The sequence below is a fragment of the Oncorhynchus keta genome, unplaced genomic scaffold (genome assembly GCF_023373465.1).
Source record: "Oncorhynchus keta strain PuntledgeMale-10-30-2019 unplaced genomic scaffold, Oket_V2 Un_contig_14081_pilon_pilon, whole genome shotgun sequence".
NCBI classification, from domain to species: domain Eukaryota; kingdom Metazoa; phylum Chordata; class Actinopteri; order Salmoniformes; family Salmonidae; genus Oncorhynchus; species Oncorhynchus keta.
The window spans coordinates 65,750-84,542 of record NW_026278538.1 but is presented as its reverse complement, the minus strand read 5'-3'; the positions used below and the strand labels follow the sequence as shown (position 1 = coordinate 84,542).

General features: G+C 44.7%; 1 protein-coding gene across 1 annotated transcript in view; it reads right to left on the bottom strand.

The window, feature by feature from the left end:
- The window catches only part of LOC127918381 (dedicator of cytokinesis protein 1-like), a 171,534-nt gene that overhangs the window by 115,700 nt on the left and 37,041 nt on the right, over positions 1-18,793 (bottom strand). The window contains 3 exon segments of the mRNA XM_052501655.1: positions 1,705-1,828; positions 8,278-8,319; positions 8,596-8,679. Of these exon segments, the coding sequence (XP_052357615.1) occupies positions 1,705-1,828; positions 8,278-8,319; positions 8,596-8,679 (250 nt within the window).

The window sequence follows — 18,793 nt, the reverse complement described above, 5'->3', positions numbered from 1 at the left end:
CACATGACAACAGTCAGGGATGGGTTACACATGACAACAGTCAGGGATGGGTTACACATGATAACAACAGTCAGGGATGGGTTACACATGACAACAACAGTCAGGGATGGGTTACACATGACAACAGCCAGGGATGGGTTACACATGATAACAACAGCCAGGGATGGGTTACACATGATAACAGTCAGGGATGGGTTACACATGATAACAACAGTCAGGGATGGGTCACACATGATAACAGCCAGGGATGGGTTACACATGATAACAACAGTCAGGGATGGGTTACACATGATAACAACAGTCAGGGATGGGTTACACATGATAACAGCCAGGGATGGGTTACACATGATAACAACAGTCAGGGATGGGTTACACATGACAACAACAGTCAGGGATGGGTTACACATGATAACAACAGTCAGGGATGGGTTACACATGACAACAACAGTCAGGGATGGGTTACACATGACAACAGCCAGGGATGGGTTACACATGACAACAACCAGGGAATAGGTAACCTATATGTTATACAGAGTCCTCTACTGTCCCTCTAGAAGAGGTATCCTATATGTCATACAACGTAATCTATTTTCTGCAGACATACTGCTAAATCTTTAACGTTGTTTGTTTGAAAGCGATATGAGCAGAGTCAGAGTTCTCCCTTCGCTGTGCGAATCATTTTTTTTAAATCAATATTTCACATTACAGAGAGCTCAGTCTAAAACATCTGTTGATCCTGGAGTTTACTGGCATCAAAACTGGATTCTGACTGGTTTTAATTGGAATTCTAATTAGTCCCACACTGTGTTCTGACTACTACGGCCTTTTAAAACAAAATGTGACGTTTATTTCTGACAGAAATATCCTCGTCAAAACTACTTTTGAAACTACTTCCTTCAGTTGATTATTTCACAGCTTAAAAGGCTTTTGAAATGTTAGTTGTTCTTCGGAAAATGAAATACTAAAAATGGGACGTGACCTGAATGCTGATTGGTGCTGTGATGCCGTCCAAGAAGCCGTGCAAACCGCGTCAGACCACAACCAAATACTCCACAACCTAGCAGTTACTCATATTCCAGTTTACAGTATCCTGGTCCCAGATCTGATCTCGTTAGCCCTGATCCCAGATCTGATCTCACTATCCCTGGTCCCAGATCTGATCTCACTATCCCTGGTCCCAGATCTGATCTCACTATCCCTGGTCCCAGATCAGATCTCACTATCCCTGATCCCAGATCAGATCTCACTATCCCTGATCCCAGATCAGATCTCACTATCCCTGATCCCAGATCAGATCTCACTATCCCTGATCCCAGATCAGATCTCACTATCCCTGATCCCAGATCTGATCTCACTATCCCTGGTCCCAGATCAGATCTCTCTAGCCTGGTCCCAGATCAGATCTCTGTAGCCTGGTCCCAGATCAGATCTGGAACCACCTTTTCTATACGATCCCGACTGGAGAGCAGGGTTCAATCCCCGGAACCACCTTTTCTATACGATCCCGACTGGAGAGCAGGGTTCAATCCCCGGAACCACCTTTTCTAAACGAGTACGACTGGAGACCAAGGTTCAATCCCCGGAACCACATTTTCACTCTATTTCTGCCTCCAGCCAGCCTCCCTCATCTGATTCCCATGTCGTCTCAATAAAGTGTCAAAACATCCTAAAAAAAAAAAAAAAACTAACAGAATCAGCACTGACCCATTGCCTTCAACGGTGGCCTCCTTGAGGTGAATGTAACAGGCAGGAAAGATCCCCTGGAACAGAAGACGGGAAAGACAGGACACACAATAAATAGATTGATAGAGGACAGACCATGTGAAGCCTGGGCTTGTTTAGACTTCAGATTGATACAGGACAGACCATGTGAATAGACTTCAGATTGATAGAGGACAGACCATGTGAATAGACTTCAGATTGATAGAGGACAGACCATGTGAATAGACTTCAGATTGATACAGGACAGACCATGTGAATAGACTTCAGATTGATAAAGGACAGGCCATGTGAATAGACTTCAGATTGATACAGGACAGACCATGTGAATAGACTTCAGATTGATACAGGACAGACCATGTGAATAGACTTCAGATTGATACAGGACAGGCCATGTGAATAGACTTCAGATTGATACAGGACAGACCATGTGAATAGACTTCAGATTGATACAGGACAGACCATGCGAATAGACTTCAGATTGATACAGGACAGACCATGTGAATAGACTTCAGATTGATACAGGACAGGCCATGTGAATAGACTTCAGATTGATAGAGGACAGACCATGTGAATAGACTTCAGATTGATAGAGGACAGACCATGTGAAGCCTGGGCTTGTTTAGACTTCAGATTGATACAGGACAGGCCATGTGAAGCCTGGGCTTGTTTAGACTTCAGATTGATAGAGGACAGGCCATGTGAAGCCTGGACTTGTTTAGACTTCAGATTGATACAGGACAGACCATGTGAATAGACTTCAGATTGATACAGGACAGACCATGTGAATAGACTTCAGATTGATAGAGGACAGACCATGTGAATAGACTTCAGATTGATACAGGACAGACCATGTGAATAGACTTCAGATTGATAGAGGACAGACCATGTGAATAGACTTCAGATTGATAGAGGACAGACCATGTGAATAGACTTCAGATTGATACAGGACAGACCATGTGAATAGACTTCAGATTGATACAGGACAGGCCATGTGAAGCCTGGGCTTGTTTAGACTTCAGATTGATAGAGGACAGACCATGTGAAGCCTGGACTTGTTTAGACTTCAGATTGATACAGGACAGACCATGTGAATAGACTTCAGATTGATAGAGGACAGGCCATGTGAAGCCTGGACTTGTTTAGACTTCAGATTGATACAGGACAGACCATGTGAATAGACTTCAGATTGATAGAGGACAGACCATGTGAATAGACTTCAGATTGATAGAGGACAGGCCATGTGAATAGACTTCAGATTGATAGAGGACAGGCCATGTGAATAGACTTCAGATTGATAGAGGACAGACCATGTGAAGCCTGGGCTTGTTTAGACTTCAGATTGATACAGGACAGACCATGTGAATAGACTTCAGATTGATAGAGGACAGGCCATGTGAAGCCTGGGCTTGTTTAGACTTCAGATTGATACAGGACAGGCCATGTGAAGCCTGGGCTTGTTTAGACTTCAGATTGATAGAGGACAGGCCATGTGAAGCCTGGGCTTGTTTAGACTTCAGATTGATACAGGACAGGCCATGTGAAGCCTGGGCTTGTTTAGACTTCAGATTGATACAGGACAGGCCATGTGAAGCCTGGGCTTGTTTAGACTTCAGATTGATACAGGACAGACCATGTGAAGCCTGGGCTTGTTTAGACTTCAGATTGATAGAGGACAGACCATGTGAATAGACTTCAGATTGATAGAGGACAGACCATGTGAATAGACTTCAGATTGATACAGGACAGGCCATGTGAAGCCTGGGCTTGTTTAGACTTCAGATTGATAGAGGACAGACCATGTGAATAGACTTCAGATTGATACAGGACAGACCATGCGAAGCCTGGGCTTGTTTAGACTTCAGATTGATACAGGACAGGCCATGTGAAGCCTGGGCTTGTTTAGACTTCAGATTGATAGAGGACAGACCATGTGAATAGACTTCAGATTGATAGAGGACAGACCATGTGAATAGACTTCAGATTGATACAGGACAGGCCATGTGAATAGACTTCAGATTGATACAGGACAGGCCATGTGAAGCCTGGGCTTGTTTAGACTTCAGATTGATAGAGGACAGGCCATGTGAAGCCTGGGCTTGTTTAGACTTCAGATTGATAGAGGACAGACCATGTGAAGCCTGGACTTGTTTAGACTTCAGATTGATACAGGACAGGCCATGTGAAGCCTGGGCTTGTTTAGACTTCAGATTGATACAGGACAGGCCATGTGAATAGACTTCAGATTGATAGAGGACAGGCCATGTGAAGCCTGGGGTTTAGACTTCAGATTGATACAGGACAGGCCATGTGAAGCCTGGACTTGTTTAGACTTCAGATTGATACAGGACAGACCATGTGAAGCTGGATCATCAGTAGACTTCAGATTGATAGAGGACAGACCATGTGAATAGACTTCAGATTGATAGAGGACAGACCATGTGAATAGACCTGGAGGACTTGTTTAGACTTCAGATTGATAGAGGACAGACCATGTGAATAGACTTCAGATTGATAGAGGACAGACCATGTGAAGCCTGGGCTTGTTTAGACTTCAGATTGATAGAGGACAGACCATGTGAATAGACTTCAGATTGATAGAGGACAGACCATGTGAAGCCTGGGCTTGTTTAGACTTCAGATTGATAGAGGACAGACCATGTGAATAGACTTCAGATTGATAGAGGACAGACCATGTGAATAGACTTCAGATTGATAGAGGACAGACCATGTGAAGCCTGGGCTTGTTTAGACTTCAGATTGATAGAGGACAGACCATGTGAATAGACTTCAGATTGATAGAGGACAGACCATGTGAAGCCTGGGCTTGTTTAGACTTCAGATTGATACAGGACAGACCATGTGAATAGACTTCAGATTGATAGAGGACAGACCATGTGAAGCCTGGACTTGTTTAGACTTCAGATTGATACAGGACAGACCATGTGAATAGACTTCAGATTGATACAGGACAGACCATGTGAAGCCTGGGCTTGTTTAGACTTCAGATTGATAGAGGACAGACCATGTGAAGCCTGGGCTTGTTTAGACTTCAGATTGATACAGGACAGGCCATGTGAAGCCTGGGCTTGTTTAGACTTCAGATTGATACAGGACAGGCCATGTGAATAGACTTCAGATTGATAGAGGACAGGCCATGTGAATAGACTTCAGATTGATAGAGGACAGGCCATGTGAAGCCTGGGCTTGTTTAGACTTCAGATTGATACAGGACAGGCCATGTGAATAGACTTCAGATTGATAGAGGACAGGCCATGTGAAGCCTGGGCTTGTTTAGACTTCAGATTGATACAGGACAGGCCATGTGAATAGACTTCAGATTGATAGAGGACAGGCCATGTGAATAGACTTCAGATTGATAGAGGACAGGCCATGTGAAGCCTGGGCTTGTTTAGACTTCAGATTGATACAGGACAGACCATGTGAAGCCTGGACTTGTTTAGACTTCAGATTGATACAGGAGAGGCCATGTGAAGCCTGGACTTGTTTAGACTTCAGGACTGATCACAGATTGATAGACTTCAGATTGATAGAGGACAGACCATGTGAAGCCTGGGCTTGTTTAGACTTCAGATTGATACAGGACAGACCATGTGAATAGCCTGGGACTTTTAGACTTCAGATTGATACAGGACAGGCCATGTGAAGCCTGGACTTGTTTAGACTTCAGATTGATACAGGACAGGCCATGTGAAGCCTGGGCTTGTTTAGACTTCAGATTGATACAGGACAGACCATGTGAAGCCTAGTATGGACTGTGTTTAGACTTCAGATTGATACAGGACAGACCATGTGAAGCCTGGGCTTGTTTAGACTTCAGATTGATAGAGGACAGACCATGTGAAGCCTGGGCTTGTTTAGACTTCAGATTGATACAGGACAGACCATGTGAAGCCTGGGCTTGTTTAGACTTCAGATTGATAGAGGACAGACCATGTGAAGCCTGGGCTTGTTTAGACTTCAGATTGATACAGGACAGACCATGTGAAGCCTGGGCTTGTTTAGACTTCAGATTGATAGAGGACAGACCATGTGAAGCCTGGGCTTGTTTAGACTTCAGATTGATACAGGACAGACCATGTGAAGCCTGGGCTTGTTTAGACTTCAGATTGATAGAGGACAGACCATGTGAATAGACTTCAGATTGATACCGGACAGGCCATGTGAAGCCTGGGCTTGTTTAGACTTCAGATTGATACAGGACAGACCATGTGAAGCCTGGGCTTGTTTAGACTTCAGATTGATAGAGGACAGGCCATGTGAAGCCTGGGCTTGTTTAGACTTCAGATTGATACAGGACAGGCCATGTGAAGCCTGGGCTTGTTTACTTCAGATTGATACAGGACAGACCATGTGAATAGACTTCAGATTGATACAGGACAGACCATGTGAAGCCTGTGTCTTGTTTACCTTCAGATTGATACAGGACAGACCATGTGAAGCCTGGACTTGTTTAGACTTCAGATTGATAGAGGACAGACCATGTGAAGCCTGGGCCTTTTAGACTTCAGATTGATAGAGGACAGACCATGTGAATAGACTTCATTGTAGAACAGACCATGTGAAGCCTGGGCTTGTTTAGACTTCAGATTGATACAGGACAGACCATGTGAAGCCTGGGCTTGTTTAGACTTCAGATTGATAGTAGGACAGACCATGTGAAGCCTGGGCTTGTTTAGACTCAGATTGATAGAGGACAGTGAATAGACTTCATGTGAACAGGACAGACCATAAATAGGCTTGTCTCTAGTATGTTTAGACTTCAGATTGATAGAGGACAGACAGATTGATACAGGACAGACCATGTGGAGCCTGGGCTTGTTTAGACTTCAGATTGATAGGACATGGCCATGTGAATAGACTTCAGATGTGAAAGCCTGGACTTGTTTAGATTGGATTGATAGAGGACAGGCCATGTGAATGACTGTCAGATTGATAGAGGTTTAGACCTTCATATTGATATAGAGGACAGACCATGTGAAGCCTGGGCTTGTTTAGACTTCAGATTGATAGAGGACAGACCATGTGAATAGACTTCAGATTGATAGTAGGACAGACCATGTGAAGATGGGACTTGTTTAGACTTCAGATTGATACAGGACAGACCATTCAATAGTCTCTCAGATTGATGTGGACTATGTGAATAGACTTCAGATTGATAGAGGACAGACCATGTGAATAGACTTCAGATTGATACAGGACAGACCATGTGAATAGACTTCAGATTGATAGAGGACAGACCATGTGAAGCCTGGGCTTGTTTAGATTGGACTTGATAGTAGATGTGGGCTTGTTTACTTCAGATTGATACAGGACAGGCCATGTGAAGCCTGGACTTGTTTAGACTTCAGATTGATACAGGGACAGACCATGTGAAGCATGTGAATAGACTTCAGATTGATAGAGGACAGACCATGTGGGCTTAGACTTCAGATTGATAGAGGACAGGCCATGTGAATAGACTTCAGATTGATAGAGGACAGTGTCCATGTGTTCCTAGACTTCAGATTGATAGTAGGACAGACCATGTGAAGCCTGGGCATATGTCTTAGATTGATAGAGGACAGACCATGTGAATAGACTCAGATTGATAGAGGAGTATGTGACCATGTGAAGCCTGGTTTAGACTTCCTGATTGATAGATTGTGGGACAGGCCATGTGAAGCCTGGGCTTGTTTAGACTTCAGATTGATACAGGACAGACCATGTGAAGCCTGGACTTGGACTTGTAGACTTCAGATTGATACAGGACAGACCATGTGAAGCCTGGGCTTGTTCCTAGACTTCAGATTGATAGAGGACAGATGTGAAGCCTGGACTTGTTTAGACTTCAGATTGATACAGGACAGACCATGTGAAGCCTGGGCTTGTTTAGACTTCAGATTGATACAGGACAGACCATGTGAAGCCTGGTTTGTTTAGACTTCAGATTGATACAGGACAGGCCATGTGAAGCCTGGGTTGTTTAGACTTCAGATTGATACAGGACAGACCATGTGAATAGACTTCAGATTGATACAGGACAGACCATGTGAAGCCTGGGCTTGTTTGTGACTTCAGATTGATACAGGACAGACCATGTGAAGCCTGGGACTTGTTTCCTACAGGAAGGTCTCAGTTGATGGGACAGACCAGCCTTCAGGCAGACATGTGAATAGGACACTGTGAATTGATAGAGGACAGACCATGTGAAGCTCTAGTATGGGACTGTGTTTTGAGACTTCCAGATCATATTTCATGAGTTAAATGACATCCTGAGTCCATTGCAATTGTAGAAGGGAAAGATCAGGAGGAAACACACAAAAACAATGAGACTGTGTCAAAAATAATATTCCTACCTGTTATCTCTACATTGTGGACACATCATATTCCTACATCATAGTCTATCACATTATGACTAACAAAAGACATGAGCTCAACTTGTTTAGATTTTAGATGTTGGAATGACACTCATAGCACTCCTGAAATAGACGAAGGGAACCGCTGAGATGAAACTAAACCGTTTGAATGTTACCAACAAAAATATAATATCAACTCAGTTGTTGGACTTCCTCCTCAGCCTGTGACCTCTGTACAAGCCTGTATGTGAAGACAACGTGGACATATGTTCACCTTCAAGGAAACAACACCTGGCATTAGTCAAGCAGAACTGTCATCTCCAAAAACACAACGACGGAGGGGACCTGAAACATTCTGACAGGGACCACAGATCAGCTAGTACGAGTTTAATGGAGACATTTACCAAAACACTAGTACTGTGAACGACTGTATCATCAGTGTGTCCTTGCATAACCATCATTGTCGTGGACTGTGTCATCAGTGTTAAAACCTACTGTATCATCAGTGTGTTCCTACCTTCATATGTCTCTAGTATGTGGACGGTGTCTCCAATCTGTAGCGACAGCTCCTCGTCTCCACGGACATCGTAATTGTAGATTGCTGAGGGGAGAGAAGAAGATAAGAGGCTATTAAAAAGGACAGAAAGGAAATAAGACGCGTGGCTCCTGTGTGGCAGGATGGTTGTGTGGCAGGATGGTTGTGTGGCAGGATGGTTGTGTGGCAGGATGGTTGTGTGGCAGGATGGTTGTGTGGCAGGATGGTTGTGTGGCAGGATGGTTGTGTGGCAGGATGGTTGTGTGGCAGGATGGTTGTGTGGCAGGATGGTTGTGTGGCAGGATGGTTGTGTGGCAGGATGGTTGTGTGGCAGGACGGTTGTGTGGCAGGATGGTTGTGTGGCAGGATGGTTGTGTGGCAGGATGGTTGTGTGGCAGGATGGTTGTGTGGGTGTCATACTAAAAACATAGCGGCAGCCGAGCTCACAGAACACACACACACACACATCATATCTACTGCAAACACAGTCATCAACAACCAAGGCAACATATGTTCTACCTAACACACACACACACACACACACACACACATCATATCTGCTGCAAACACAGTCATCAACAACCAAGGCAACATATGTTCTACCTAACACACACACACACACACACACACACACACACCATATCTGCTGCAAACACAGTCATCAACAACCAAGGCAACATATGTTCTACCTAACACACACACACACACACATCATATCTGCTGCAAACACAGTCATCAACAACCAAGGCAACATATGTTCTACCTAACACACACACACACACACACACACACACCCACAGCATAACACACACACACACACACACACAGGGCCACACACACACACACACACACACACACACACACACACACACACACACACACAAATATCTGCTGCAAACACAGTCATCAAAAACCAAGACAACATATGTTCTACCTAACACACACACCACTTGCAATAAGGTTGGGGAGGACTCCACCTCTCCTCTCCTGCTGGGGGAAGGATACCATGCAGTGCCCCCCGGTCGATGGGACTACTTTACCAAGGTGAATGACAGCATAATTAAAAAGGCCTTGTCACCACAGGTATCCCTCCACCCCACCGGGCGGGTATATGTAACAGAATTAACTTCTGCTGTAGCACAGGGCTAGTGTGGAACAGCATGAATAACCCCAGCTATAACCATCACTTTCTGCTGTAGCACAGGGCTAGTGTGGAACAGCATGAATAACCCCAGCTATAACCATCACTTTCTGCTGTAGCACAGGGCCAGTGTGGAACAGCATGAATAACCCCAGCTATAACCATCACTTTCTGCTGTAGCACAGGGCTAGTGTGGAACAGGTACCGTGTGAATAACCCCAGCTATAACCATCACAGGGCTAGTGTGGAACAGCATGAATAACCCCAGCTATAGCACAGGGGGCTAGTGTGGAACAGCATGAATAACCCCAGCTATAACCATCACTTTCTGCTGTAGCACAGGGCTATAACAGTGTGGAACAGGTAGTGTGAACAGCATGAATAGCTATAACCATCACTTTAAGCACAGGGCCAGTGTGGAACAGCACTTTCTTCTGCTGTAGCACAGGGCTAGTGTGGAACAGCATGAATAACCCCAGCTAACTAACTCACTTTCTGCTGTAGGACAGGGCAGTGTGGAACAGCATGAATAACCCCAGCTATAACCATCACTTTCTGCTGTAGCACAGGGCCAGTGTGGAACAGGTACAGAATAACCCCAGCCATAACCATCACTTTCTGCTGTAGCACAGGGCTAGTGTGAACAGCATGAATAACCCCAGCTATAACCATCACTTTCTGCTGGGCTAGTGCCCTACAGAATACACCCCAGCTTTCTGCACAGGGCCAGTGTGGAACAGCATGAATAACCCCAGCTATAACCATCACTTTCTGCTGTAGCACAGGGCCTGTGGAACAGCATAATACCCCAGCTATAACCATCACTTTCTGCTGTAGCACAGGGCTAGTGTGGAACAGCATGAATAACCCCAGCTATAACATCACATCAGCATGAATAACCCCAGCTATAACCATCACTTTCTGCTGTAGCACAGGGCTAGTGTGGAACAGCATGAATAACCCCAGCTATAACCATCACTTTCTGCTGTAGCACAGGGCCCAGCATGAATAACCCCAGCTATAACCATCACTTTCTGCTGTAGCACAGGGCCAGTGTGGAACAGCATGAATGCTATACAGAAAGGTACCGTGTGAATAACAGCATAACTTTCTGCTGTAGCACAATAACAGCATGATTTGTTAGCTATAACCATCACTTTCTGCTGTAGCACAGGGCTAGTGTGGAACAGGTACCGTGTGAATAACCCCAGCTATAACCATCTGCTGTAGCACAGGGCCCTAGTGTGAAACAATAACCCCAGCTATAACAAACATCTAATACCCCAGCTATAACCATCACTTTCTGCTGTAGCACTGGGCCAGAAACAGCACAACAATAATACCCCAGCTATAACCATCACTTTCTGCTGTAGCACAGGGCATCTAATACACAGGGCCAGTGTGGAACAGGTAACTATCACAGCACTCTGCACTTTCAGAAACACACAACATCTAATAACCCTCAATAACTACACAACTAATACTCTGCGCTCTACAGAAACACACAACATAACTATCACAACTGCCCTCTGCTATCTACAGAAACACACACACCATCAATACCCTGATAACTACTGCTCTGCTCTGCCCTACAGAAACACACAACATCTAATACCCTCGATAACTATCACAACGCTCTGCTCTACAGAAACACACAACATCTAATACCCCTCGATAACTATCACAACGCTCTGCTCTGCAGAAACACACAACATCTAATACCCCTCGATAACTATCACAACGCTCTGCTCTACAGAAACACACAACATCTAATACCCTCTCCTATAACTATCTGAAACACACAACTCTGCCCTACAGAAACACACAACATCTAATACCCTCGATAACTATCACAACGCTCTGCCCCTACAGAAACACACAACATCTAATACCCTCGATAACTATCACAACGCTCTGCTCTACAGAAACACACAACATCTAATACCCCTCGATAACTATCACAACGCTCTGCTCTGAAACACACAACATCTAATACCCTATAACTATCACAACGAAAAACACACAACATCTAATACCCCTCGATAACTATCACAACGCTCTGCTCTACAGAAACACACAACATCTAATACCCTCGATAACTATCACAACGCTCTGCCCCACAGAAACACACAACATCTAATACCCTCGATAACTATCACAACGCTCTGCTCTGCCCTACAGAAACACACAACATCTAATACCCTCGATAACTATCACAACGCTCTGCTCTACAGAAACACACAACATCTAATACCCCTCGATAACTAATACGTGTCTGCTCTACAGAAACACACAACATCTAATACCCCTCGATAACTATCACAACGCTCTGCTCTGCCCTACAGAAACACACAACATCTAATACCCCTCGATAACTCTAATACCCCAACGCTCTGCTCTACAGAAACACACAACATCTAATACCCTCGATAACTATCAAAACGCTCTGCTCCTACAGAAACACACAACATCTAATACCCCTCGATAACTATCACAACGCTCTGCCCCTACAGAAACACACAACATCTAATACCCCTCGATAACTATCACAACGCTCTGCTCTAAACACACAACAATAACCTCGATAACTATCACAACTGCTCTACAGAAACACACATCTAATACCCTCGATAACTATCACAACGCTCTGCTCCCCCTACAGAAACACACAACATCACAACGCTCTGCCCTACAGAAACACACAACATCACAACGCTCTGCTCTGCAGAAACACACAACATCACAACGCTATGCTCTACAGAAACACACAACATCTAATACCCCTCGATAACTATCACAACGCTCTGCTCTACCCTACAGAAACACACACACATCACAACGCTCTGCCCTACAGAAACACACAACATCACAACGCTCTGCTCTACAGAAACACACAACATCACAACGCTCTGCTCTACAGAAACACACAACATCTAATACCCTCGATAACTATCACAACGCTCTGCTCTACAGAAACACACAACATCTAATACCCCTCGATAACTATCACAACGCTCTACCCTGCAGAAACACACAACATCTAATACCCCTCGATAACTATCACAACGCTCTGCCCTACAGAAACACACAACATCTAATACCCCTCGATAACTATCACAACGCTCTGCTCTACAGAAACACACAACATCTAATACCCCTCGATAACTATCACAACGCTCTGCTCTACAGAAACACACAACATCTAATACACCTCGATAACTATCACAACGCTCTGCTCTACAGAAACACACAACATCTAATACACCTCGATAACTATCACAACGCTCTGCTCTACAGAAACACACAACATCTAATACCCCTCGATAACTATCACAACGCTCTGCTCTACCCTACAGAAACACACAACATCACAACGCTCTGCCCTACAGAAACACACAACATCACAACGCTCTGCTCTACAGAAACACACAACATCACAACGCTATGCTCTACAGAAACACACAACATCTAATACCCCTCGATAACTATCACAACGCTCTGCTCTACCCTACAGAAACACACAACATCACAACGCTCTGCCTACAGAAACACACAACATCACAACGCTCTGCTCTACAGAAACACACAACATCACAACGCTCTGCTCTACAGAAACACACAACATCTAATACCCCTCGATAACTATCACAACGCTCTGCTCTACAGAAACACACAACATCTAATACCCTCGATAACTATCACAACGCTCTACCCTGCAGAAACACACAACATCTAATACCCTCGATAACTATCACAGCGCTCTGCCCTACAGAAACACACAACATCTAATACCCTCGATAACTATCACAACGCTCTGCTCTACAGAAACACACAACATCTAATACCCTCGATAACTATCACAACGCTCTACCCTGCAGAAACACACAACATCTAATACCCCTCGATAACTATCACAACGCTCTGCCCTACAGAAACACACAACATCTAATACCCCTCGATAATTATCACAACGCTCTGCTCTACAGAAACACACAACATCTAATACCCCTCGATAACTATCACAACGCTCTGCTCTACAGAAACACACAACATCTAATACACCTCGATAACTATCACAACGCTCTGCCCTACAGAAACACACAACATCTAATACCCCTCGATAACTATCACAACGCTCTGCTCGGCCCTACAGGAACACACAACATCTAATACCCCTCGATAACTATCACAACGCTCTGCCCCACAGAAACACACAACATCTAATACCCCTCGATAACTATCACAACGCTCTGCCCTACAGAAACACACAACATCTAATACCCCTCGATAACTATCACAACGCTCTGCTCTACAGAAACACACAACATCTAATACCCCTCGATAACTATCACAACGCTCTACCCTGCAGAAACACACAACATCTAATACCCCTCGATCACTATCACAACGCTCTGCCCTACAGAAACACACAACATCTAATACCCCTCGATAACTATCACAACGCTCTGCTCTACAGAAACACACAACATCTAATACCCCTCGATAACTATCACAACGCTCTGCTCTACAGAAACACACAACATCTAATACCCCTCGATAACTATCACAACGCTCTGCTCTGCTCTACAGAAACACACAACATCTAATACCCCTCGATAACTATCACAACGCTCTGCTCTACAGAAACACACAACATCTAATACCCCTCGATAACTATCACAACGCTCTGCCCTACAGAAACACACAACATCTAATACCCCTCGATAACTATCACAACGCTCTGCCCTACAGAAACACACAACATCTAATACCCCTCGATAACTATCACAACGCTCTGCTCTACAGAAACACACAACATCTAATACCCCTCGATAACTATCACAACGCTCTGCTCTACAGAAACACACAACATCTAATACACCTCGATAACTATCACAACGCTCTGCCCTACAGAAACACACAACATCTAATACCCCTCGATAACTATCACAACGCTCTGCTCGGCCCTACAGAAACACACAACATCTAATACCCCTCGATAACTATCACAACGATCTGCTCTACAGAAACACACAACATCTAATACCCCTCGATAACTATCACAACGCTCTGCCCCACAGAAACACACAACATCTAATACCCCTCGATAACTATCACAACGCTCTGCCCTACAGAAACACACAACATCTAATACCCCTCGATAACTATCACAACGCTCTGCCCTACAGAAACACACAACATCTAATACCCCTCGATAACTATCACAACGCTCTGCTCTACAGAAACACACAACATCTAATACCCCTCGATAACTATCACAACGCTCTGCTCGGCCCTACAGAAACACACAACATCTAATACCCCTCGATAACTATCACAACGATCTGCTCTACAGAAACACACAACATCTAATACCCCTCGATAACTATCACAACGCTCTGCCCCACAGAAACACACAACATCTAATACCCCTCGATAACTATCACAACGCTCTGCTCTGCCCTACAGAAACACACAACATCTAATACCCCTCGATAACTATCACAACGCTCTGCTCTACAGAAACACACAACATCTAATACCCCTCGATAACTATCAAAACGCTCTGCTCGGCCCTACAGAAACACACAACATCTAATACCCCTCGATAACTATCACAACGCTCTGCCCCACAGAAACACACAACATCTAATACACCTCGATAACTATCACAACGCTCTGCTCTACAGAAACACACAACATCTAATACACCTCGATAACTATCACAACGCTCTGCTCTACAGAAACACACAACATCTAATACCCCTCGATAACTATCACAACGCTCTGCTCTACCCTACAGAAACACACAACATCACAACGCTCTGCCCTACAGAAACACACAACATCACAACGCTCTGCTCTACAGAAACACACAACATCACAACGCTATGCTCTACAGAAACACACAACATCTAATACCCCTCGATAACTATCACAACGCTCTGCTCTACCCTACAGAAACACACAACATCACAACGCTCTGCCCTACAGAAACACACAACATCACAACGCTCTGCTCTACAGAAACACACAACATCACAACGCTCTGCTCTACAGAAACACACAACATCTAATACCCCTCGATAACTATCACAACGCTCTGCTCTACAGAAACACACAACATCTAATACCCCTCGATAACTATCACAACGCTCTACCCTGCAGAAACACACAACATCTAATACCCCTCGATAACTATCACAACGCTCTGCCCTACAGAAACACACAACATCTAATACCCCTCGATAACTATCACAACGCTCTGCTCTACAGAAACACACAACATCTAATACCCCTCGATAACTATCACAACGCTCTGCTCTACAGAAACACACAACATCTAATACCCCTCGATAACTATCACAACGCTCTGCTCTGCTCTACAGAAACACACAACATCTAATACCCCTCGATAACTATCACAACGCTCTGCTCTACAGAAACACACAACATCTAATACCCCTCGATAACTATCACAACGCTCTGCCCTACAGAAACACACAACATCTAATACCCCTCGATAACTATCACAACGCTCTGCCCTACAGAAACACACAACATCTAATACCCCTCGATAACTATCACAACGCTCTGCTCTACAGAAACACACAACATCTAATACCCCTCGATAACTATCACAACGCTCTGCTATACAGAAACACACAACATCTAATACACCTCGATAACTATCACAACGCTCTGCCCTACAGAAACACACAACATCTAATACCCCTCGATAACTATCACAATGCTCTGCTCGGCCCTACAGAAACACACAACATCTAATACCCCTCGATAACTATCACAACGATCTGCTCTACAGAAACACACAACATCTAATACCCCTCGATAACTATCACAACGCTCTGCCCCACAGAAACACACAACATCTAATACCCCTCGATAACTATCACAACGCTCTGCTCTGCCCTACAGAAACACACAACATCTAATACCCCTCGATAACTATCACAACGCTCTGCTCTACAGAAACACACAACATCTAATACCCCTCGATAACTATCACAACGCTCTGCTCGGCCCTACAGAAACACACAACATCTAATACCCCTCGATAACTATCACAACGCTCTGCCCCACAGAAACACACAACATCTAATACACCTCGATAACTATCACAACGCTCTGCTCTACAGAAACACACAACATCTAATACACCTCGATAACTATCACAACGCTCTGCTCTACAGAAACACACAACATCTAATACCCCTCGATAACTATCACAACGCTCTGCTCTACCCTACAGAAACACACAACATCACAACGCTCTGCCCTACAGAAACACAACATCACAACGCTCTGCTCTACAGAAACACACAACATCACAACGCTCTGCTCTACAGAAACACACAACATCTAATACCCCTTGATAACTATCACAACGCTCTGCTCTACCCTACAGAAACACACAACATCACAACGCTCTGCCCTACAGAAACATACAACATCACAACGCTCTGCCCCACAGAAACACACAAACCTAACACACCAAAACTCAGCTGAGGCCTTGCGAAGCCAACAGCCTTTCTCCAGTGTCCGCATAGAGTCCGGTAACTTGTCACTATAATTGAATAAGATATTCTACTGTGATGGGGCTAACAAAATTACACTTATCTGTGGCCATCTACAGCTGTGTCAGTCACAGCGTGCACACTGACACAATCTAATTATCAACACAAAATCATTACACCTTATTGGTGGGAAAGAAGCTCAGACACAGAACAGAAACTGTGATAATTATAGTTTCACACCTGGTTTGACCGAAGAGAGGCGGGGGAGAGAGAGAGAATCCCCTACCAGATACCTCACTGTGACTGGGTTTCAACAATGAGAGGTCATTTTCCACTTGTCAAAAGCACCACCGCAGGGGTCTGACTGGCCAGAGAAAAGATCTGATCAACTGAAAGAGAAAATAGTCTTCAACTCTATCAGTCCATTACTGCACTGACACTAACGCAGAGACAGGTGCCAGAGGGAGTAGGAGACAGGTGCCAGAGGGAGTAGGAGACAGGTGCCAGAGGGAGTAGGAGACAGGTGCCAGAGGGAGTAGGAGACAGGTGCCAGAGGGAGTAGGAGACAGGTGCCAGAGGGAGTAGGAGACAGGTGCCAGAGGGAGTAGAGACAGGTGCCAGAGGGAGTAGAGACAGGTGCCAGAGGGAGTAGAGACAGGTGCCAGAGGGAGTAGGAGACAGGTGCCAGAGGGAGTAGGAGACAGGTGCCAGAGGGAGTAGGAGACAGGTGCCAGAGGGAGTAGGAGACAGGTGCCAGAGGGAGTAGGAGACAGGTGCCAGAGGGAGTAGGAGACAGGTGCCAGAGGGAGTAGGAGACAGGTGCCAGAGGGAGTAGAGACAGGTTCCAGAGGGAGTAGAGACAGGTTCCAGAGGGAGTAGGAGACAGGTGCCAGAGGGTGTAGAGACAGGTGCCAGAGGGAGTAGAGACAGGTGCCAGAGGGAGTAGAGACAGGTGCCAGAGGGAGGAGAGACAGGTGACATAATCAGTGACATATTCAGTAATACCAGCACTGAACACAAGGGGCGCCATTTTATAACCCCCGAGCCTCTGGAATCAGAAGGTTAGCAATGCTAACACGTTACAATCCCATAAAGAATGCTAACTAAATGCTAACATGTTAATATCCCATAGAGAATGCTAACTAAATGCTAACATGTTCAAAATCCCATAGAGAATGCTAACCAAATGCTAACGAGCAAATTGCGAACATTTTATAAAGTCGCAGACCTGAACTACAGTATTTGCGGGACAGACATCCCAGCTCAAAGTTATAGAAGTAACAAACAAAAAAACGCTACTCACAGTTTTCTGCACGCACAAAACAAATATTAAACAACAAGAATCTTGATCAAGGAGGGTATTCTGTGCTGTTACTAAGTGAATGCTTGATTTTGGAAGAAGCTAACCACTAGATAGCTAAGTAGCTACTAAATTAGCAAACCAAAAAAAACATCCCGTGGCGATTTCCAAACACCTCATATACAGTATATATATTTACAT